The sequence below is a fragment of the Sinocyclocheilus anshuiensis genome, unplaced genomic scaffold (assembly GCF_001515605.1).
Source record: "Sinocyclocheilus anshuiensis isolate Anshui unplaced genomic scaffold, SAMN03320099.WGS_v1.1 scaffold21, whole genome shotgun sequence".
NCBI lineage: Eukaryota > Metazoa > Chordata > Actinopteri > Cypriniformes > Cyprinidae > Sinocyclocheilus > Sinocyclocheilus anshuiensis.
Window position 1 is genome coordinate 845,993 of NW_015536472.1, and position 26,890 is coordinate 872,882.

The 26,890-nt window shown below is 33.1% G+C and overlaps 1 protein-coding gene across 1 annotated transcript in view; it reads right to left on the reverse strand.

The window, feature by feature from the left end:
* Window positions 1–26,890, reverse strand: part of LOC107701691 (zinc finger protein GLI2-like) — a 105,444-nt gene that overhangs the window by 66,606 nt on the left and 11,948 nt on the right. Inside the window, exon 3 of the mRNA XM_016503794.1 lies at window positions 16,985–17,104. Within this exon, the coding sequence (XP_016359280.1) occupies window positions 16,985–17,093 (109 nt within the window). The 5' untranslated portion in view covers window positions 17,094–17,104. The remainder of the gene's footprint in view (window positions 1–16,984; window positions 17,105–26,890) is intronic.

Sequence of the window (26,890 nt, forward strand, 5' to 3'; positions counted from 1 at the left end):
GAACAAATAGACAGACAGAACAACAGAATGGACAGAACGACAGAATGGACAGATAGACAGAATCGATAGACAGAATGACAGAATGGACAGATCGAAAGAATGGACAGAATGGACAAATAGACAGAACGGATAGATTTACAGAATCAACAGATGAACAGATAGACAGAATGCCAGAATTGATGGACAGACAGAACTACAGAATGACAAAACGGACAGATCAATAGAATGACAGAATCGACAAAAAGACAGAATGGATAGACAGAATAACAGAATAGACAGAACGACTGAACGGACAGATAGACAGAACGGACAGACAGAACGACAGAATGGACAGAAAGAACAAACAGACATAACAACAGAATGGACAGAACGACAGAATGGACAGATAGACAGAATGACAGAATGGACAGATAGACAGAATCGATAGACAGAATGATGGAATGAACGGAGAGACAGAATGACAGAACGGACAGATAGACAGAATGACAGAGAGGTCAGACAGAATGAAATATGGACAAATAGACAGACCGGATAGATAGACAGAATCAATAGATGGACAGAATGACAGAATGGACAGATAGACAGAATGGACAGATAGACAAAATCGATAGACAGAACGACAGAATGGACAGATCGAAAGAATGGACAGAATGGACAAATAGACAGAATGGATAGATAGACAGAATCAACAGATGAACAGATAGACAGAATGCCAGAATGGGCAGATAGAATTGATAGACAGACAGAATGACTGAATGACAAAACGGACCGAATCAATTGACAGACAGGACACTAGAATGGACAGATAGACAGAACGGATAGATAGACAGAATCAATAGATGGACAGAGACAGAATGACAGAATGGACAGAACTGCAGAATGGACAGATAGACAGAATGGATAGATAGACAGAATCAGTAGATAGACAGAACAGATAGATAGACAGACAGAATCAATAGATGGACAGACAGACAGAACGATAGAATGCACAGATAGACAATGGATAGATAGACAGAATCAATAGATGGACAGATAGTCAGAATGACAGAATGGACAAATAGACAGAATGGATAGATAGACAGAATCAATAGATGGACAGATAGTCAGAATGACAGAATGGACAAATAGACAGAATGGATAGATAAGACAGAATGGACAGATAGACCGAACAAATAGACAGACAGAACAACAGAATGGACAGAACGACAGAATGGACAGATAGACAGAATCGATAGACAGAATGACAGAATGGACAGATCGAAAGAATGGACAGAATGGACAAATAGACAGAACGGATAGATTTACAGAATCAACAGATGAACAGATAGACAGAATGCCAGAATTGATGGACAGACAGAACTACAGAATGACAAAACGGACAGATCAATAGAATGACAGAATCGACAAAAAGACAGAATGGATAGACAGAATAACAGAATAGACAGAACGACTGAACGGACAGATAGACAGAACGGACAGACAGAACGACAGAATGGACAGAAAGAACAAACAGACATAACAACAGAATGGACAGAACGACAGAATGGACAGATAGACAGAATGGACAGATAGACAAAATCGATAGACAGAACGACAGAATGGACAGATCGAAAGAATGGACAGGATGGACAAATAGACAGAATGGATAGATAGACAGAATCAACAGATGAACAGATAGACAGAATGCCAGAATTGATAGACAGACAGAATGACTGAATGACAAAACGGACCGAATCAATTGACAGACAGGACACTAGAATGGACAGATAGACAGAACGGATAGATAGACAGAATCAATAGATGGACAGATAGACAGAATGACAGAATGGACAGATAGACAGAACGATCGAATGGACAGAATGGACAGATATACAGAACGGATAGATAGACACACTGTAAAAAGTAATCACTGAATCTACTTAAGAAAAGCGAGTTTGTACAGGAGATGGGAGACGATGTAAAAACAAATTATATATATTTATATAGAAATATAAATAATATAAATTTATATATATAATATATATAAATTTCTCCAATCCCACTATGTGCCCTAATAACTCTAGACCAGTAGGTGGCGGAAGTGCACCAGTAGGTGGCGGAAGGTTGGTTTATAGATAGACAGAATCAATAGATGGACAGATAGTCAGAATGACAGAATGGACAAATAGACAGAATGGATAGACAGAATGACAGAATGGACAGAACGCCAGAATGGACAGATATACAGAACGGATAGATAGACAGAATCAATAGATTGACAGAATAGACAGAACGACTGAATGGACAGATAGACAGAATGGACAGAGAGTCGGGTCTCAGCTCCTGCTCGTCAGTGATTCTCATTGCAGACTGTAGTCTGTCTCTCACTTCACCTCACTAGCATCCAGATCAGCATCAAAACAACAGAGACACACAGCAAACCATCGATCACACAACACCGAGTGACATCATCCCACTGAGCCCTCGATGGGCTCGTGCCACGGGACGTCCTGGCACTTCACTCGAGAGCTGAGGGGACTCTGAGCAGCCACTCGAAGGGGGCCGCGAGGAACCAGCCCGTCTGAGCACAAAGAACTTCATTCAAGAGCCGATCTTTTGTCAGCCAAGAGGGTGAAGATTTACTGAAAGCGATCGGAGCCCCCTTCGGCGGCAGCGTTTGTCAGAGCCGCTGACGTCTGAGAGGAGCTCGCTGAGTCTTTATGAGGCCCAGCGGAGCTCGGGATGTTTTCAACTCCTCGGCTTTGAACACAACCCTGGAACTGATGATTTGCATAACGGATCAACACCACACTGACCCAAAGTCTGTTCATATCGCTCTGCTGTTCTGATCTCAGCTTCGTTCGCTCGCGCTCGATTATTTTTCATCACATCTGGTCCACAAACCCTTAAAGTTTCCGTCTCTGAACTCTGCGGTAACACTAACCAAAGCGTTGGGTTAACTAATAGGCGGTCATTAGCATTTCAGTGTTTACGATGGGAAAAACCCACAATGAGTTTCATGTTGAATCAGAAACACTGGAAGGAAGCAGCTGCCTCTGGTTAATAGTCCCTCTACGGTTGGTTCGGGTCAGTGAAGATGAGTGCACGGGTCAGAATTCACCACAACAGCTTAGGTGTTAGTCAGAGATCATATGACAAGCTATAAAGAAGAAAAAGTTTAATTAAAGATAATGAACCACTCTTAAACACGAGATTTTTATGCTTTCTGAAGAATATATTGGTGCATGTCAGTGCAAAACTCACAACCATGATTTTAGCATAAAACATTTTTCTTACTTAGTATTTTTGACATTTTCCAGTACAAATATCGAAATATTATTAAATTACGATGCATTACGAGCAAGTTGAGATGCAAATTGACGCAAAGAAAAAGTTTATTTTTCTGACCCCATTGGAAGATGTTTTTTCTTATTTTATGCAAAAACTCAATTTTGATATTTAAAGAAATGACTCTGAAAAATTTACTCTGAAAATCCTTCACATAATTTTGTGTTCCCGGTCAAAAATGACCTGCTGGTTGAAAATTGCTTGTAAATCTCTCATTATGTTATATCATCATCAAATCTTGGATTCAATCTTGTTTTCTTTCAGTTAGCACAGGTTTTGTATTTCTTTTTGTAACCGTTTGATCATAGGACTCACTGAGTTTATGCACCAGTTTTTGAGCGAAAACACACTATTTGTGGATAATTTTGGCAAAATGTACTTAAAAACTGAGGTGCATGAGCTCAGATCAATGACACCTATGATCAATCAGCTCCAAAAAGAAACACAATCAGTGCTAATTGAAAGAAAGCACGTTTTCTGACTCATTTTTGACCATAAGTGCAACAAGGCCTTTTTGGGAAGTTGTTATACTCTTTGTAAGCAAAATCAGTACGTTTTAGTCCAATGCAATGACATTAAATATGACTTATGTCAGCGGTCTCTTCCTCTCTAAGTGAGCAGTTTCTGGTCAGAATAAGTTGCTGATGAGGTTCAGATTCGTTTTTTCTCATAAAACAGCTTTGCATTAATGTTTTATCGAGAAGTAAAAACTTCATGGGCGCAGCTTCAACGCTAAAACTGAAGTTATACACAAATCTAATCCAGTAGGACAGAAATGAAACGGGTCGGTCAGAGACAAAACATCGAGCTCGTCAACGTAACCGGGCTAATTAGAACGTTCAGAACAAATGTGACCCTGGAGCACAAAAGCAGTCTTAAGTCGCTGGGGTATATTTGTAGCAATAGCCAACAATACATTGTATGGGTCACAATGATAGATTTTTCTTTTATGCCAAAAATCATTAGGATATTAAGTAAAGATCATGTTCCATGAAGATATTTTGTAAATTTCCTACAGTAAATATATCAAAACTTAGTTTGTAATTAGTAATATGCATTGCTAAGAACTTCATTTGGACAACTTTAAAGATGATTTTCTCAATATTTAGATTTTTTTGCACCCTCAGATTCCAGATTTTCAAATAGTTGTATCTCAGCCAAATATTGTCAGATCCTAATAAACCATGCATCAATGGAAATATTATTTATTCAGCTTTCAGGTGATGTATAAATCTCAATTTCGAAAAATTGACCCTTATGACTGGTTTTGTGGTCCAGGGTCACAAATAACAAGCACTTAGTGGGTTTACCGGAGCGTCTGGTTTATTTTTCATCCACATGTGCGCTGCAGCTCCACATCTGGCTGACTTGTGAGTAACGTGTGGTTTCTGCAGCGACGCCACACTTCCCCTCGGTTCAGCTTCAGAATACCTCAACATTTCGTTTCTGAGCTGCTGCTGTGATAAATGACTAATATAGAGGCATGTGTTGTTAAAAATCGTACAAATTCTATGTACATTTTTAATCTTACATTTTTTTATTTTTTTTTATTTTACTCATATTTCTTCATATATTTTTGGCTATTTTTAAACATACAGTGAAAGTTTCAACTAAAGTCAATGTGAAGCCAAATCGGATTTTGCTTTCTTAAGAGTTAGAGTTCAAACTAATTTAGACCTCACTGAATTTTACTGTATGGACAAAATTATTATTATTATTATTTTTTTCAAAACATAATTTTGTGCTTTTTTAAATTTATTTTCCCCCCATGGCATCCTACTTAGTTCACAACAAAACAACAAAAAATAAATACATTTATGTGTGAATATCTACTTTTATAATCTAAAATTGTATCTTTTTTTTTTTACAATATAAAACGTGTATATATATATATATATATATATATATATAGTATATATAATATAACATATAACATTATATAATAAAATATATACAAATTTTAAACAGTCGGTGAATGTCTGTTTTATAGATAATAATATAGATACAGTTTATACATAATCAAAAAAAATTAAAACTTCATATAAACCATTTAAAAATATTCATCAGTGCAAGTTCCTCTAAAGAAAAAAATGTTTACTGCATCATTTCTGATTCGTAATTATTTTATTCACTTTGGATTTGAGATGCTTACTCAAAGCACATGAACAAACTAGCATAAAAACAGCTTGAGTGTCTGTTTATGTAATATCTGAAGATGTCATTGTGTTAATTATCTTCACTGGTTTATGCAGGCGTCAGCAGCTCAGAAACACGCCGTCTCGACATGCAGCGAACGCAAAACCCATCCAGGCCTCGTCTGCTGGCAGCTTTACACTCCAGGATCGCTGCGTTTCCTTAAAGACAGATCACAGCGCTGAGTCCTGGCAGCGCTTCTTATGCAGCCCGGGGCCACACAGAAGAACAGGGCCGCAGGCGGGATGTTAACCCGAGGAAACACTGAAGCGAGCCGGCCGCGAGACATCAATCAGACGCGACAGAGCCGGAGATGACAGACTAATAACCCCAACACAGCAGGCAGGTAAACTAGAGCGACACGCCAGAAACCTGCAGGCGCTTTACAGAGATGCAACAGACACCACAGACTCCAGCAGACGAGATGCTGCTTCTCTCTCACAGCTCACAAGACTTAAAGCAGATCTGCATTTGAGCATCAACCATTCCTCAGATGTGTCTCCTAAAATCCCGGAGGAGAAATAAGACACACGATTCAACAGTCGTCATACAGAAATGAATGAACGGTCGAGGTCATGTTGTGGTCTTTGGTTGCAGACTCGGGATCTTGGCAAATCTGAGCACAGTTTGAGATGCTGTCGAGATCTCTTCTGAAACTCTAGAGGAGACACGTGTGAGATTACTGGGGTCTTTTTCTCCAGTTTCTCTCACAGCTGTCTAGGAGAAACAATTGAGAAATTACATTTAATAGCGCAACTTATCCTAAATAAATAAATAAATAAATAAAATAATAATATTTGTGCCATGCAATAATTGAGAAATCAGTAAATAAAATAATCATGACATAATATAATATAATATAATATAATATAACATGTTTTACAAAAAATAAATTTTGCAATCAAAAAAATATTTGATTGATAAAAAACAAATATTTTTATTTTTTACAAATAATTTAATTGCAAAAGAAATCTTTAAATAAAGCAATGAATTATGACATGCCTAAACAAGGAAAAAAATAATATAATATAATACAATACAATATAAAATATGATATGATATAATACAATACAATACAATACAATACAATACAATATAATATAATATAATATAATATAATATTTTTAAATATGGTTTCAGGCCGTTACAGGGTCAGTGTGGCCGTGTTTGTGTTTCAGGACGGGCCGGTGCATCTCACTGAGCTTCTGTCTGTCAGCTCTTACACACAAACACGCGCTGCTCTCCCTGTGTTCATCCACAGATGTTTATTATGGATGCTTGGCTCTGGAGCCTGGCTGAGAAGAAACTCTCTTACAGGAAGAACATGACTCACTTTAACAGTCATGAAGCACAAGAAACACAGTCTAAACTACATCAAATCTGGTGCACATTTAGGGCCCTTTCCTTTCCTCACAGGAGTCCTTACAAAAATGTACCATGCTAACCAATAGTTTACGCATACTTCATGTTAATCAAACGAGGCTCTGCAGGATAGAAGTTGAGTGTATTCCAGTAGTTTTTTTGTATAATTGAGATACTATTATAGTTATTTGTAATATTTTGTATGATTACATTTTTTTATTTTCTGATTTGTTCTCGTGTTAATTTTAGCTAATGTTTGTAATTTTTATAATTTTTTTGTTGTTTTAAAATATGTCTGTATAGTTTTTATAAATTGTTATTTTATTTAAATTTTAGTTTTAGTTATGGTTAAATTAGAAATGTTGCATTGGAAACTAGCTGAAATAAAATAAATCTACGTTTTTATATTTTATTTTATTTCAGTTAACATTTATTTTATTTAAAATAATAAAACTTGTTTGTTTTGTTTTAATGGTTTTAGTTAACTATAAAAACCCTGTTTTTTAATTAGTTTTTATTTTTCTATTTTTCATTGTAGTTTTCATTTTAATTTTAGTAAAGTTTTAGTAATTTTGTAATTTAGTAATCTTTATTGCAGTTTTAATTGTAGTTATTTTAGTAATTTTTTTTATCAAGATGAACTAAGTGAAAATGAGAAATGTTGCTTTGGCAACTAACTGAAATATTTGTAATTATTTATTTAAAATAAAAAAAATATGATATATAAAATATTATAAATAAATAAAATATTTTTTAAGTTAAATTTTGAAATTTTAAATTGTAGTTAGTTTATTTTATTTTATGCACATTATTATTTTACCGTGTTACTCTCCTAGATCATGTGACACTGAAGACTGGAGTAATGGCTGCTGAAAATTCAGCTTTGCATCACAGGAATAAATTATAATTTAAAATATATTAACATAAAAAACAGTTATTTTAAACTGTAATAATATTATAAATTTTTTCACTGTATTATTGATCAAATTAATGCAGCCTTGTTGAGCACAAGAGAACAAAACATTGAAAAATCATTCTGACCCCAAATTTTCAAATGCTAGTGTAAATGGGAAATTAATGCAAAATATTTACATAAAAAAAAAAAAAAAGATCCACCTGAAAATCACCTGGTGGTTGTTCTCTAGATAACAAAAACAGGCGTTTGGGTTAAAAGTCGCATTATTTTGTGTTCCACAGAAACGGCCTCTAAACAGCAACAGAGCGGCTTCAGCTGGGAATACAGCAGATGAAGGATTGGAGGTCTGTGTCTTTAGGGATGGAAGCCTGTGCTCCGTAAAAACCCCGTCAAATCCCAGAGGTCGCGCGCGGCGTCTCGGAGGACGTTGGGAACACAGAGCAGAGAGGGATGAATAGAGAGGCGGCGGGAGTTTGCTGAATCCCCCCAAGCGCTCATATTTCTCTCCAACACTTGTAAACGGGCAGGAATGGGGCGTGTTGTTTTCGGGCGACTCTCGTCTGGGTGAGATTTATGTCTCGGCTTTGATGCCTGAATCAAGCGTTCCAATGCAACAAATAATATCTGATACACTTAATTGCAGTGTTTCATTGAGCACAGCTGGTTTTCACTCACATGCTTCTTGATTCTTGGCTGTATCTTGTTATTATAACGCGGCCAAACCCTGTGAGCTCATAATAACACCACGCCATCGCTAAACAACATGTGTTAGTGTGTGAAAACTCAATCCCTCTGGCTTTTTAATTATTTCAGTGGATAAAAACGTGGCACGGCCTCTCTTCAGAAACGCCTGATATATAATGCATAAAACCCTTGCGGTTTAAGTGCAGTGTTTGATATAAGGCTTGACTTTTTCCTCTTTTTCTTTCTTGTGATTTCTGGGCTGTTCGGAGTCTCTTTTAATGACTCAACCGCGGCGCGAGAAACAACCTCTTTCTTTGCTCGCTAAAGAAAAAAGAAGAAGAAGCCATGAAGTTGATTTTTATCTGGCAATCACCTCTATATATAGACTGAGAAATGTGCGGCCGAGCGGCTTGGAGTTAGTATACCTAATCTTTCTCTCTTTCTGGGCCCCAAATGAAATCTCAGATTAAAGAGACGCGAATCGCACAAAGCCATCAAGCTAAATGTTTACAAAATGTATGTAGCCTGCAGAGCCATTACTGCCACGCAAAACTGCTTCCATGTGGGCAAAGATGGAAATAATTGGCGTCTTTGTTGCAGCAGCGGCGTTTTCATTACATGTAAAACGAGGACAAAACAGAGCTTTTATTCTGGATTAACTCTCATGGTCACTAATGTACTCTTCCAAAACACATGGTGATACTGTGGTACATAAGAAAAGTACCATGAAACTACCATGTTTTTATATGCAGGAATATAGAAAAATGTGCACAGCTACTTCAAGTACAAGAGGCAACGCAACAAACTACCATTTAATATGGCTGTATTTTTTACGTTTACGTTTGTCTGATAGATAGACAGATAGATAGAACAAATAAATGACAGAACAAACAAACGATAGAAAGATAGATAGATCGAACTATAGAATGAACAAATGAAAGAAAGAGCAAATTATAGAACTAACAAACAAAAGAAAGAGCAAACAATGGAACAAACAAACGACAGAACGAACAAATGATAGAAGGAGCAAAGGATAGAACGAACAAATGAAAAAAGAGCAAACGAAAGAAAGAGCAAACGATAGAAAGAGCAAACAAAAGAAAGAGCAAACAAAAGAAAGAGCAAACGAAAGAAAGAGCAAACAAAAGAAAGAGCAAACGATAGAAAGAGCAAACGAAAGAAAGAGCAAACGAAAGAAAGAGAAAACGATAGAATGAACAAACAACATAAAGAAAGAGCAAGTGACAGAATGAACAAATGAAAAAGGAGCAAACAATAGAAAAAGCAAACGACAGAACGAACAAATGATAGAAAGAGCAAACAAAAGAAAGAGCAAGTGATAGAACAAATTGTTTTTTTTAAAAAGAGCAAGTGATAGAACGAACAAATGAAAAAAAGAGCAAACGATAGAAAGAGCAAATGACAGAATGAACAAAAAATGGAACAAACAAACCACAGAACGAACAAATGATAGAAAGAACAAACGACAGAATGAACAAACAAAATAAAGAAAGAGCAAACGACAGAATGAATAAACGATAGAAAGAGCTGCTCTGGGTTTCTGCGGTTTGTTTCTCTTTGATCTGCTGCATTACTGCATATACACACAGTGAAGCTGCACACTGTTTTAAAGAGAGAGAGAGAGAGAGAGAGAGAGAGAGAGAGAGAGAGTGGGAGCCTCTGTAGGCCTGCAAAGCCGTCCTGTGAGAGACTCATTTAGAAGGCACGAGAGAAGGAAGGGAAGAAAGAAAACTCCTCCTCAGGAAGATTAGTGGACGTGCTTTTGCAGTCGGAGGTGGACGCAGAGCCGCTTCGGACACATTTTTCTCTGCCAGCCGCTCTGACCCCTGGAGTTACCGTGAGGCCGGCAGCCCGCCTACGTCAATTATTCACTGTCACCACAGCGACTTCATGCAGGTGATAAAGCAAACTGTCCTTATCAGTAACCGGCCTCTCTTAAAAAACTATTTCCACGCTCCGGCCTGCAACCATCCATCCCGCCCCTCGTCCTCTTACAAAATGCACCGGGTTTGAATAATGCAACATAAAATGCGACGTGGGATGCGTGAGGAGAAGATAAGGCATGTTTTTAAATGCTTATTAATCAAACAGTGTCATTTTAACAAGACAAAACCTCTTTCCGGAGACGTCAGGTATTGGCGCTTCACTTAAACGCACTCAATCACACACACAAGCCGTCATAAATCAATTTATGTTGCGTTTGCATGCAGCAAAATATGCGTTTAAGCATATGCATTTGCACTTGACCCTGTATTGTCTGTGTGGCGGCTGTAAAGATGTTAAGCATCCTGCCCGCCGCTTCCCTCAGGACTGACCCGACTCAGCAGAAAACACGGTTGCAGCGGCGCTTAGCGCGGCCATCAATCACGCCGCAACACGACTAACTCACTTTCACCATGATGTATGTCGTGAGTCACCGATTCCAGTTAATCAAGTCATTACCCGCAGGCCCCTGAGCAACTTCAGCTGCTCCGCTGTGCAACCTCACGCCGCCGTAGAAATGCATTGATTTTTTTGTGTGTTCTATATATAGTGTAATATTTTGCACCAAAGTTTGCAATCTCACTTCTGCAGAAAGAATAATTGCACTATTGAATACATGAATAATACTGGAGAAATCTGCAATTCAGATAAATACAAAACACTACAAAAGCTGCTCCTTATTGCCATTTATCAAGATGCATGCGTGCATGCTGCAGTTGAATGCATTAACAAAAGGCAACATTTCCAGGGAATCAGGGCCTGAAACTAAACTGGCAATGGCCAGTGACTTGAGAAAATTGTAAAAACTTGACAACATTCGGCAATAACATTTTTTTCCATCCATAAAACGGTAGGTGCATGGTTTCATAAAAAAAAAAAAAAAAACACAGGCAGAACAAATTGTGGAAACACATCTAACTAATGAATTATTAATTAACAAATAATCATAATAATAATAATAATAATAATAATAATAATAATAATAATACATTATGTTTAGTATTATTTCATCAAATTCTAAAAACAAATCAATAAATAAATATCACTATAATATTACTGAACTACAAAGTCTTTAATAATAATAATATTTTTAATGTGTATATTACTAAAACTAATACTAATATTATCATTAGTAGTAGCTTTTTTTTTTTATTATAAAAACTGTATGTGCATTATTTCATTAAAACATTGTAGAAACACCTAATTGCAATTTTTCTAACTAACTAACTAACTAACTAAATTATTTCATCAAATTATACAAACAAATCAATAAATAAATATCACTATAATATTACTGAACTACATAGTATTTAATAATATTACTAATACTAATACTAATATTATCATTAGTAGTAGCGTTTTGTTTGTTTTTTTTGTTTGTTTTTTATAAAAACTGTATGTGCATTATTTCATTAAAACATTGTAGAAACACCTAATTGCAATTTTTCTAACTAACTAACTAACTAACTAAATTATTTCATCAAATTATACAAACAAATCAATAAATAAATATCACTATAACTAACTAACTAATTAAATTATTATTTAATCAAATTATACAAACAAATCAATAAAGAAATATCACTATAATACTTCTGAATTGTAAAATATTTATTAATAATAATAATAATAATTTATATAAATATTATATATATTTTATATTAAATATTGATAAAAATATTATTATTATATTTAATTATATTTTGGCAGAAAACCACAGGGAAACTTCTCTTTTGAAATGCTTCTCTTTTGTTGACAACAAATGTATAAACTCATTCTCATTGCAAGACGTTTGGCGCACATTATATTTTCAAATGCACTTTATAAGTGACTGAAACTCTTTTATATTTATATAATTACAATGCTAAACCTTATGCTAAACCATATCGCATTCTCAGGCATTTCTCAAATATAATACAAAACTAAATTACTGACCAACTTTCACTCACATTTGGCGCTTGAGTGTTAATTTTAGGCGCTGCAGAGAATGCATGAACTGATATTTCATGAATGCAACGTGATAAAAGCATCTGCCAAATGCATCAATGCAAACACAACATGCAAAGCGCATTCCGTTATCCAAGGTCGCCGTTCACAAGTTTGCATCCCGACCGCATTTATAACCCTCACGCATTGAGAACTCGCAGCGTCACAGCAGAGACACCTGCTCGCATTTTAATTGAATGCATGCATTGTTTTCCCTTTTAAATCAGGTGACTCGCGCTCGGGTTCATAATTCGCGCTTGCATTTCCATAGAGGTCTGTGAGAGCGGGCCCCAGGCCCCTAACACAAAACAAATGACCGGCTCTCATGATAAATGGTTCTATTAGCAATCCAGATTGTTAAACTCAGATATAACAGAGCCGAGGGGAGCGGCGGCCCATTTATTTTCCCCTCCTCACACAAATAGCTTGTTTTTTATGTGTAAATAACATATTAAAAGTCTGCATTAGCCGTGCTCTCTGATAGAGAGGAAAGCGTCGGGGATAAATAACGGCAGACAGGGGTGTAAAACAGAGCGCTTTAATAGCGGCGTCTTCGCGGTGGGCATGACTCTGTAAACTCCACACTGACCGTAAAGCGGCCGAATGCGAGCGTATATTAAAAGTGGCGACTCCAGGCTCGAGGGAATGTGATACAGGGTTCAAGGACCTCGTCTCTCGGGCCCCGCGCTGCATATTCACTTATCAGAGTCTACGGGCCGGGATAATAAAGCGGATTAAAGCGATAAGTAATTGCTCTGTCGCCGGGCGCTAGCAAACAGCTGAGGCTCTTCCGCCGCATTTATTTAGAGATCGGATGCTACTAAACCAATCCTGCTGAAGAGACCAGCACAGACCAGGTTTATGCTGGTTTCTAGCGCTTCATGAGAAAACCGCCAATCTTTCTGGTGCAGCTGCTTGAGGAAGTCATTGCTGGTTAAGCTAGTTAAAGGAATTGTTCACCCGAAAATGACACTTTTGCCATCATTTACTCACCCTAAATTCGTTGCAAACATTTATGACTTACTTTTTCCAAGTTACTTGTGAATGTTAGAAACCAGACAACATTGTACAGAGAACAATAAAACACTGAAACACTTTTCAAAATATCTTCTTTCGCGTTTTACAGAAGATAAATGAGTCATATAGGCCATGTTAATTTTGGTTAAAGATTATTGTGTCGTTTTTGTTGTTTTTAAATATCTTTATAGAGTTTTTATTCATTTTTATTTCAGTTTTAGTTTATTTTAGTGCATCAAGTTAAACTAAATAAAATTATTTTGTAAACATTTTGGTCATTTTATTATGTGCTTTTGTCATTTTAAACGTTTTTTTTTAATTTCTATATAGTTTTAATTATTTTTTAGTCATTTTTAAAATACATTTAGATATTTTAAGTAATTTTAGTCCTTCAACTTAAACTTATTTCAGTTATTTGAAAATTACTTTTCTATTTTTTTCTATTCTATTTTCTATTCTATTTCAATTTTAATATTTTTTATCAAAATTTTTTATTTTAATTTATTTAATGTATTGTTTATATTTCATTTCATTTTATATTTTATTTATATATTTTGTTTTATTTTATATTTATTTTATATTTTATTTTAATTAAACTGAATATATTTATATACAAATAAAAGCTAATTCCAAATATTAGTGATTTTATTTTATCTCAATGACCGAAAATACTTTTTAACAGTTTAACTTTCAATTAATAATAACCACACTGATTAAGCTAGATATACTGAACAGCTCGTCCGTTTTTTAAAAATAATTTTTAAAATGTTTCTAAATCTGCTCAAATTTAATCCCACAAGAAACAGGTAGATTTACAACATGATTTGTCTCTCCTGTCTCATATGTTTCTCACATGTGCTTCCTCTAGAGTTTTGGGTATTTTTTGTGTTGCTACACAAAAACATATTTTCAGTAAAGCATGACCTCAGTCACATCGAGTTGTTTTCATTCACAAATACAGAGGAGCATCTAACAACACAGTGCTGCAGGCCTCATTAACAGTGGTTTTAATTCGTTTAAGCTCAGATTCGAAGCAGTTTTTCAAATCAAAACTACCTGTTAGTCCGTGATCAATATTCATCCGTCTGGAGTCTCTCAGAACATCCTTCACACACCAAAACCAAAGCCTGTTCACACTGCAATCACAAACGTCACGATTTTACGCCATTCTTTGATGCACAATTAATGACCGTTTGAAATAATGGCAGGCCACCAAAGTCTTTCATGAATCGGAAAGCAGAAACACCATTTCAAAGGTCTCAGACGGGCCGCCGTCCACCGCTGCGACCGCCGCTTTCACTAATTCATACCAGTTATACTCTGGAGGTAAGAACAAGCTCTTTCGGCCTCATTACAGACAACTCTTATCACTGGTCTACATGCATGTTTTAAACATGCTCGCTCTCTTCTGCTGAAGATACTGAAAGTTTGCATCCACGACAGATCCGAGTGTCAAAAGTGCATAATGGCAACCATTCAGTACCATGGTATATAATCAGAGTAGCATATGAATCGAGATCTCTGTAATGTTTCAGTTGTTTCTCTTATACAGCAATGACATTAATAGAGAAAATGTATTTAAAGACCCTATGGCATAGAGTTTTCTTTATTGCGTTGAATTGCTTCCTATTGAAGTTGAGGCCAATGTTCATTAATGCTTTGAATTAGTTTTTATTTTTACATAAATATATTCAGTTTAAACTGAATAAAATATAATAGAAAAAAGACTAAATAAAATATAAACATATAAATAATATATAAAATTAAATTTTATATATATATAGTTTTTTTTTAAATATTACTACATACTGTAGCTTTAATTAAAAAAAAAATGGTATCTCAGTTTTAGTAATTTAGTCCTTCAACTCAAACTTGTTAATTTTAGTTAGTTGCCAAGGCAACATTTCAATTTTTTTCTTTTGTTTTTCTAATTGAAGTTTTTTAAGTTGAAGTTTTTCATCTAATATTTATATTTTATTTCAGCTTTTTTTTTAATTACTTTTTTAAATGATTACTATTTTTAATAGCTTATGTTTTAGTTAATAAAAACAATTTTTAAAATTTGTAATTGTATCTACCTGCTAAAATGTAATTTTTCAACAGCCAAATGTAGATTTAATGAGGTCTCTTATTGTTCTTCCTAATTACTGAAGCTTAAGTTTTTCATGTAAGAGTTATATTTTATTTTATTTCAGCTTTATTTTAATTACTTTTTTTTTTTTAATTTTTACTATTTTAATAGTTTAAGTTTTAGTTAACAATAACACTGATTAATATCGAATGGCTCATAAACTAGTAATATTTAAAAACTAATGTTTAATTGTTTCTATCTAGTAATATTGAATCTTTCAACAGCCAAATGTAGAATTGACGAGGTCTTTTATATTGTTTTCTCTTCTAGAGTTTCAAAAGAGATCTCAACGATGTCTCAAAGGGAGCGCAGAAATGCCAAGATAATGTCTCAAAATGATTTTAAACATTTCTTTGCATACAAGAAGGTTTACAGTTAGATCAAATATACCTGACAAATCAATAAAACCTCCGTCTGATACCATCAATGCTACTTCTTAGTTCCATCAAACAAAGTTAGGATCTCAAATTCACTTTCACTTCAGTCTCGGTTATAATTTAACCCAGCAGTTAAAGACGAATCATATTAATCATGTACGAGTGAAAATCACACTCTATAAATTATGTCTTGTTGCCACTGTGTGGCCTATTTTTCCGCTCCTTTCTTCAGCAAATCGTGGATTTCTCTTTCCTTTACAATGGCAGGCCACCAAATTCCTTCATGGATCTCTAAAAAAATCCAGCAGAGGTATTTCCATTTCAAAGGGCGGCCTCGGCGCGTGTTGTCCGCCGCTGACATTTTAACTAATTCATAACACTTACACTCTGGAGGAACGAACAAGGTCTTTGAGCCTCATTATTCAGCGCTTTTATCGCTCTCCTAAAGACATGTTTTAAACATGCTCGCGCTCTTTCTGATTAATCTCAGAGCAAACAGAGCGCTAAAAGCTGCCGGGCTCGTCCAATCGGCCGTGATTACGTGTCGACTGCACTTGTGTGAGACGCGCCGCTCGCTCGGTATTAATAAACGTGAATTTAGGATTCATATCAGGCCCAACGGAGGCTCACCTTTGACTCTCGGGGGCTTATCAGTGACGGCCGGCACCTCGAGCGCCATATTTTATCTTTAAAATGCATATTTCATGTGCATATTCTCTTCCTCGACTCGCTGGAGTCTTTAAGCTCTCGGCTGGTGTGATAAATAACCCGAGAAACACTCAACACATCATCTGCTTCACATTAAACCTCACGTGCAACTCTTAAATCTCATTCACACTGCATGCGATGCAACTGGTCATGTGATATGCAAGAACCAATGATGTCGGACGCACCGAATTTGAATTTGTGCACGCATGCATGTGATTTGAGAGCTAAACGCAGAGATATCTAGTTGGAAGAGAGTAGGAAGTGAAATCGAGTTCGTACCTCTGGCCAGGGATGATGGGGAAGGTTTTTTGTGCAGCTCGCTGAAGACGTTTCCATCCAAAGCAGACGACTTGCAGTCCTTCTTCTCTGCGGGAACGCTGGCCTCCATTCTGATGTCTTCTATTAGAGAGAGACAGAGATGTCATCTAAAATATCCATGTAGATGTATTAATAAGGCAAAGCAGAGATAGAAAATAAAAAAGAAAGCATTACGTAAAATTAACATAAAATAAAATATAAAAATAAAATGAAATAAATCTAAAAAAATATATAAAGTTAAATTAAATGTAAAATAAAAACAAGAACAAAATAATACATGAAATAAAATATAAAATAATATGAAATAAATAAAAAAATATATAAAAGTTTCATTAAATATAAAATAAAAATAAAAACAAAATAATACATAAAATAAAATATAAACATTTAAAAAATTAAATGAAATATAAAATAAAAATAAAAACAAAATAATACATAAAATAAAATATAAATAAATAAATAAAATGAATATCAATAAAAACTATATAACATATATAAAAATACATAAAACATTTAATGAAATAAAATATAAAATAAGAAAATGAATGACATATGAAAAAATATATATATAATAAAATATAATAAATACATCAAACTATATAAAAAATAAATTTAAAATATGAAAATATTTTAAAAATCAAACATAAAACAATATGAAATATATAACATAATATAACAAACATATATAATGTAAACATAAAATACTGAAAATAATAACAGCTAGGTGGTTGCCAGGGCGTTGCTATGCTTTTGCTAGGGTGTTCTGATTGGTTGCTAACTGCTTCAGATATTCTGATCTCTTTATAAAAGTACTCTTTATAACACAGCAAGATGACACACACTGAACTTTAATACTTAGTGTTGATTTAAACTAACCTCTGACACTACGCATGATCAATCCTAACAGTGCTTGACTACAAATAAATGACTACTAAAGAATCATGAAAACCTGATTATGAAAGCAGGACTGAGTCTGCTGCATCACGACGCGTTATTGAAATGGCTCGAGTGAGCAGAAGCAGATTTGTTTAGTCACTCAACCGTCTCGTTTCTCTGGGTTTTTAAGGCAAGGTAAGCCGATTAAAGGAGGAACACACGCGTGAGCCTGAAGGCATCTGCTTCCGCTTTCCTTCGCCAACAGCGAGCGGGCACCGTCTATCACCAACAAAAGCTGAATGCATATCTATACAATCACCCTGCTTCCTTTCTCAGCTCATATTCCTGCTCTTATCAGTGCATGCATTGCATTGACTTAAAAACATCTTGCCGCTGACGTCATCATTCCCTCATATTTTGTAAGGCTATAAATTTGACAGTCCCTCAAATCAGAGCATATCGCTGCGGTCAGGATGATGAAAATGCTCCATAAATCCCGTCAGCCTTTTATCTGACCTTACATTCACCTTTCCATTCATCCAGCACTGATCTCATAGCATCACTTTATCATGTTATTTTAAATCAGTGTAATACATTGTAAAACATGAGTGGTCAAAAGTCTGGAATAATTCGTTTTTTTTATGTTTTTGAAAGAATAACTGAGCAGCAAATTAGAGTGATTTCTGAAGATCATGTGACACTGAAGACTGGAGTAATGATGCTGAAAATACAGCGTTGATCACGGCAATCAATCACATAGAAAACACTTATTTTAAATTGTTATTTTACAATATTTCTGTATTTCTTGATCAAATAATGCAGCCTTGGTGAGCATAAAGGACTTCATTCAAAAATGTTTTTAAAAATCGCAATTATTCCTAACTTTTCAATCACAGAGAATGTATCATAATATATTCATTTTTGCTGGAAATTCAACAAAGGTTTACTTGGTTAATTTTAAAATGGAAAAATTCAAGTATTCAATTAACTCTGATTTTCAATCCTTGAAATCTCTTTTTTGCATTTAATACAAAATTATTAATAATTAAAATAATAAAATAATAATATTACATAATTATAGAATTATCATTCTTACAAATTATATTTACTATTTTAAATAAAAAACATTAATTATTCAATTTGAATAATTAAATTAGATAAGTAATTATTCGTGTTTTATATTAATGAATAATTCAATAATTCAATTAATTTAGGTTTATTCATTAACCCTAATTTTGATAAACCATCTATTTAAATTTAATGAAAAATAATTTAATGACTATATTAAATAATTACAAAATAATTATTGCAACAAATTATTTTTACTATTTTCAAAAATACTTTAAATTACTCAATTATTATTAAATTGAATAAGTAAATTTCATTAAATATAAATATTAATATTTTATATTTTTAATAATTCAATTATTCAATTACATTTACTTCTTAAAACTTTATATATATATAAACCAGAAATTTAAACACTTGTATTTAAAGTTATTTTTGCAAAAGATCAGAATCAAATCAAATGAGTGAATCAGTCTGACATAACTCAAAAACAGCTTCACATTATGAAACAGTTTAAAATGAAACACTCAAACCAGTCAAAATAGTGTTATAATATTATCAGAGTCATGAATTCAGTACAATAGTTGACTAAACTTTACTTCACAGTGCCAAACAGACCATCATATTACTCAGTCCTAGTGCGCACTCAACAGACAGCACCAGATGTGATCTATCTAGTGTAGGCCCTACTGTACTGCACGGCTCTCTGAGTTCTTGTCCTTGCGGTTTGACTGAAATCAGTGAAAGATGAACAGCTCTGTGAAGGTGATCTCGGGGTCAAAGAGACGCCCCTGCGGAGCCCGGAGCTGTCTGATCGCCGCAGGACCCGTATGACAGGATAATACAAGTGTCAAGGACCAAACAGACAGATGGTCACAAAAGCTAACGCTAACAACAGGCCTCCAGTCACAGGACTCGTGTGATCTACAAATCTAAAGGTTACAACAAACAGTGAGTTGTACTCATACTTAAAACCTCTAAAAAAGGACAAAAAAGAGATCATTATGATATAACAGCATCATATAACTTCAGAAAATAGCACTCATTTGGACATTTTTAACCATTTTTATTAGGGATGTAACGATTAACCGCGAGCCGGTTGAAAATCGATTCAAATATGTGACGATTCAAATCGGTTGAGATGCTAAACAAATCGTGATTCAATTAGGGGTAGGAGTTTATATGAATGTATGTCTGAGGGGAACTTACTGTCTTTAGAAAAGTTTAGATGGTATTTTCTCTATTTGTGTTACTTATTTATTTGATTTGGGGCTTGTTTTAAAATTGAATTAAAATCGTTATTTACATTTACATTATATTTACATTTTGTTATTTAGCAGACGCTTTTATCCAAAGCGACTTACAAATGAGGACAATAGAAGCAATCAAAACCAACAAAAGAGCAATAATATGCAAGTGCTATATTAGTATATTATTATAGTGTTATATTTCAATTTCCCAAAGAAACGTGCAGCATTTCGTTCAAGCAATAATAAAAGGACACATTTAATTTATAATTTGTCTTCGAATCGTGAGTTGAGTGAATCGTTACAGACCTAATTTTTATGCTTTTTTTGCAGCTTGACAGTATAAATCACAAGCCACTTCCATCATGTGGAAAAAACGCAGCTCTTACATTCATTGTAAATGCTAAAAATCTTAAATAATTATATATAAAAAACTATTTACAAATAATAACTTAACTACTAATTTTATTTATTATTTTAAATAAAGAATTTAAATGAATACACTTATCTGAATTATTTATTCAAAATATTAAATAATATAATTGTATATATTTAACAATATATTTTATATATTTAATTATTAATATATAATATGAATTTTTATTTATATTTATTGAGAAGAATAATTATATTAAATAGTCACAGAATAATTACTACAAATAATATATTATTTATCAATATTTAATCATTTATATATAATATGATTTTTATATATTTAATTTTATTGTGAATAAGAATAAATAATCACAGAATAATTACTACAAATAATATATTATTTATCAATATTTAATCATTTATATATAATATGATTTTTATATATTTAATTTTATTGTGAATAAGAATAAATAATCACAGAATAATTACTACAAATAATATTTATTTTTTAAGATTTAAATTAAATTATTTAATTGATTTAAAATATTAAATCTAATAATTATTATTAGTATTATATATTGATGCTTGAACATATTTTGATAATCTTTAAGTTTTAGAATATAATTTAAATAACTTTATAAACAAAGAACAAATAAAAAAAATAAACTAATAAATAAATAAATAAAAATTAATTATATATAGAATTTGACGGAATAAAAAATATTTTTACACACGTTCTGACCCCATGTTGTTTACTTTCCTCCATGAATATAGTACACAAGGACAATTTTTTTTTATGAAATTTGATCAGTTTTGTACTTTTCTCAGAGCTTGACAGGATAAATCACAAGCCACTTTCATTGCATGACACAGAAGTCCTCAGAAATTCATTTTAAATGCTAAAAATCTCCTTTGGTATTTAATGAAAAATAAAGTAAAACTGGTCAGAAAGACACAGGCTGATAAAAGAGGTGCTAAAATATGATATTAATGTACTATGGGAGAGAAATATGATCCAAAACTTCAACTGCCGGGTTAAAACAGCCTGACCCATTTTCACTTTAGATATGGTGACTGATTCCTGGAAAACACATGAAATCCTACAGGTGAATATATATATATATATATAATATAGCAAGTATTACAGTCTTTCAGACTGGCTGCACATTTTAAAATACACATCAGAACGCAAAGACGTGTAATAAATAAAGATGTTTCTTATATTACGACAAATGAGAGCTGGAAAATGATCCTGAACAGGCAAACGTTTGCCAAATCTCATCAGACCACAAACTGCTTTCTACATCCACAACACATTTAATACATCACAGGCCAAGAAAATAAACCCTTTCTGAATAAAAATTTATTTTGGGATAAAAAAATCTATCTATAGATAGATAGATAGATAGATAGATGATACATACATAGATAGATAGATAGATAGATAGATAGATAGATAGATAGGTAGATAGATAGATAGATAGATAGATAGATGATAGATAGATAAGATAGATACGATAGATAGATAGATAAGATAAGATAGATAGATAGATAGACAGACAGACAGATAAGATAGATAAGATATATAGACAGACAGATAGATAGATAGAATATTGAATAATTAAAATGATTATTATTATCATTATTATCTAAAAATGTTTAATTATTATTTATTATATTATAATTATTATTTATTATTATTTTAAATAATTGCAATCAATTACTTATTTATTACACACACACACACACACAAATTGTACATTTCTAAGAACTTGATGTGTTTAAATTAGATTTTTAAAATATTTTTCCTTTTCTTTATCTTGAACACTTGTATGTCATTTACCCATTAAACAAAAATGTAAATAAATAAATAAAAATACAGGCAAAATAAAAGAATTTTCAGTAGCAGTCTCAGACTTTTGGACCCCAGAGTATATAATTTATATTGAAATACAATAAAGAAGACTGACTATGCAGGACAAATACTGGATTGACTATATCTATGATGCCATTTGAAAAATACTTCATTAAATAAACTAACGTGGTACAAAAACCACCAAAAACAGCCATGTAATGACCCAGCAAGATGAATTATACAATTATTACATGCATAATTAAATATTTAGAAAAACAAAACAAAACACTAAATAAATAAATGTAAAATACACTGACAAATAAATAAATACTACGATATATTAAGGATCGTCCAGCCCTTTCACTGAGCTCTACACAATCAAACTACTTTTCAAAGAAAATAAAACCTTTAAGAAATGGTAATTAGCTATTGTAACACGTAACGACAGTGAAGAATCGTCATTTACATTTCTAACGAGCTTCTGACGCCCAGCAGGATCTCCAAGAGCAAATAATCCTGATCTCCACTGGTGAGCTATCAGTGCCTTTAGATACACAAACAGCCATTCAGCGGCCATCAGAGCCACAATACAGGCTTCAGCCGAAGATAATGGACAGCTCAACTCTACACTTCCCCCTCGAGAGCCCACTGCGCTCAGATCAACCACGTGTTTGTTTTAGCAGCCGATTCTTCAAGCGACTGCTAAAGATGAGCTGCAAACAAGCAGCAAAGCCTGCGAGTGTTTACAGACCCTAAACCTCTCAATCTGGACCTCACTTCCATTATTTAATCACGTCTGCTCTTCTGAAAGAGGTCAAAGCGTCAAGTAGGGCTGTCAAAAAAAAAAAGTGCATTTCGAATATTCGTCGAATAAAAAAAAACAAAAAAACGCTGCATTCGAAATTTAAGGTCTGCGTCAGCTGTCCGGCAGCCTTATCAGTGGCGCACGAAATGCGATGACGATGTTTGTGTCATTGATTGCATTTGAATGCTTTCGTTAGCCTATCCAGTTGAACCCATGCATAATAAAGAAATGTGCATAATATTTTGCTTTATGCGCCCTCTTGTGGCCTCAGGAGAGAAGCCAAAAGCTTTTCTTCACCCTAACTGAAATTATGCCTTTTAAATTCGAATATAATTTGAATTTTGATCATATTTAAGTAGAAAATTCGAATTTATTTTTTCAGTCATTTTGACAGCCCTAGCATCGAGTACGTTGCAGTTCTCATTCACAGGTGGGCAGCTGTTCAGTAAAGCCCCCTAGAGAGGGCACATGTGTCGTAGGTGTGAAAACGGCCCGTAAATCCAGAGGAAACCCAGCTGTTTGCAATCAAACCCATGCCTGTCCTCCGGCCTCGCGTGTTTTCAGGGTGAAACTGCGCTCAGATTGCATCTGAATGGCCGTAATTATGAGACGGCAGCGTTTAAAAGGCCAAAGAGGATCCGTGTGTCGCTTTTGTGTTCGTAACAGGAAAATCCTGCATCTCTACAATAATTCAACACTACATTCTCGTGCAAAAATAGTTAAAACACACCAGGCTGTAATAAAGCACATCAAATAGAGATGCAGAGGGTGAAAAGTGTTGCTAACAGCTGCTCTTAAATGACGTCACAATGCTGTAAAAAATCATTGTAATTTTAACAGAAAAAATACTACGGTAAAAACCTGTTTAAGTTCCTTTCTGCTACAGTGAAAAACTAACAGCTTTGGGAAATTTCAGGTAATTTTACGGTAAAATACTGTTAAATGTAATTTTTTTTTGGTATTAAACCTCAACTTGTGGAAAAGCTTTAATTTAAATATATGTATTTAAACAAATAATTTAAATAATATTTAATTATATATATATAATTATTTATATATTTGTGTTTTTCTTAATATTAAGTAAACAAACAAACAAATAAATAACATATTGTCCATTTCTCTCATTCAAAACTAATTTTAATAATCTGGTAAATTAACATTATTTCAACTTTTTAATTTAAATTTAAGTCTAATCTGTAAAACTTAAAATGTTTCTACCATATTTTTAGAGCATAATTCTGGTAACCAGAAATGTCTGATGTTTTATTTACAGTGTGTCCAAATGAGAGAAAAGTTTGCAACTTAAAGCTTTTAATGAGTTCAACAACTTAGACGTGAATGTTTTTTTTTTCCAGTCATATTTTGTACGGTGATTCAGAACATGAACTCGGCATCAGGGTTATTATAGTTAACTACAACGAAAATGAAAACCATTAAAAACATTTTTGTTATTTGAAATAAAATGGATGTTAACTGAAATAAAATAAAATAAAATAAAATATAAACTTTGTTAACATTTTATAATAAGGTCCCATATGTTAACATTAGTTAATGCATTAACTAACAATCAACAATACATTTTTTTACAATATTTATTAATATTTATTTATCTTTGTTAAAGATAACAAAAATACAACTGTTCATTGTCAATTCATGTTAGCTCAGGTCCATTAAGTGATATTAGGAAATACACCTTCTAATTTTAATAATATATTAGTTAAAGTTGAAAGAAACATTAACCAAGATTAATAAATGCTTTAGAAGTATTTTTCATTGTTAGTTAAATGTTAACTAATGTACTTAACTAATGTTAACAGATGGAACCTTATTGTAAAGTGTAACCAAAACTTTTTATTTCAGCTAGTTGCCAAGGTAACACATTATTTTATTTTCATGTAGTTTAATGCATTAAAAAAAGGAAAATAAACTGAAATTAGAATTAATAAAAACAATATATATTGTGTATATTATGTATATATAAATACACACACATGCATGTATATATTTTACAAATATTGAAATGTATACATAATTTATATAATTTATAAATATAAATATTTTATATATAAAAAAACATATTTTTCTTAAATATATACATGCATGTGTGTGTATTTAGATATACATAATATACATAGTACACACACATATTATGTAAACAAAAACTTTTATTTTGGATGCGATTAATCGCAATTAATCATTTGACAGCACTTTATATATATATATATATATATATATATATATAGAGAGAGACAAAGAACAAAATTACTAAAACTTTACAATTAAAAGAAAAATATAAAAATAATAACTGATTCAAAATATTAATTAAAAAACCTTTAACAGCATCTCAAAATAATATTGCAACATTAGTACAAACTTGATTTGCAATCGCAGTGCAATGCATGTAAGAGCTTTAGGAAAGGTTTTAGGTTTTTTGCATGGCATGAAAATACTAAAAGAAGCACAAGATCTGAGCACAAGATGAAAAAACATTCATCCCCACATAATTAGTGGAGATGAATCTTAAAAACCAACACAGACGAACACATCAAACACGTTCAGTGTGCAACTTCAGTCTGAGAAACTACGAGAGAGGAAAAAAAGCATCTTATTCCTAGAAGTGAATGCATCAGGACGGGTGGGGTTTGAAGGAGAGAGACGTCCAGAGAAACGAATGTTTCCATGCTGCAGGTGCAGGGAGTTTCAGGAGAGTTGTTTGGCTCCTCACACTGATTTACTCACTGAACCCCTGCTGAATAATTACAGCACAGCCGTCCCACAAACAAATGACTCTGACAGACCCTGAAAGGTCACAGAGCCAAATCCCAGATCTCTCGCTAGCGTTCAACCGCCGCAATCATTCAAGCCTTGGGCTGAAGTGTGTTCCTTCAGCTTCATGGATCTTACAAGCGCACAAACACAGAGAAACGAACTCCACACTTCATCACAGACACGGAAAGATCTCAAACTAGATTCCAAGAGAAAAACATCTTTCATCGCTCAGGAGACTTTAAGGAGTTTGTACTTGTCAAGAATCAACTCTGTCTCAGATGTTCAACAGCAAAACAACAACAGTACACAGCAGACTAGATCATATCTCTGATTTTCTGACTGTAGACGTTGGTTTCTTGGCAAATCTGAGCATTGTTCGAGACATTTTGAAATCTCTGGTAAAACTGGATCCAAACCTTATTTGGGGAAGTACTGCTTTATTAACGCAAAAACAAAAATATAATAGCATGTATAAATACAATTAAACATTTCAATTAAATATGTTTTTTAATAATTAAAAATAATTAATTAATTATATATATTGTGTATTTTATATATATATTTTATTTTTAATATATAACGTATTTTATATTTATTTTTAATATATAACATATGTATGTTATAGGTGTAATTATACATTTATAAATAAATAATAAATATATGTATATATGTGTGTGTGTGTGATAAACAATATATGTGAAATATATCATTAAATAAATAAATATATAAATACACACACATACACATATATACATATAAAATGTATGTTATATATTTAATTATATATTTAAAAAAAATTACATCATAATTTTAAATAAATTATTGTGTATGCACACACACACACACACACACACACACATATATATATATAT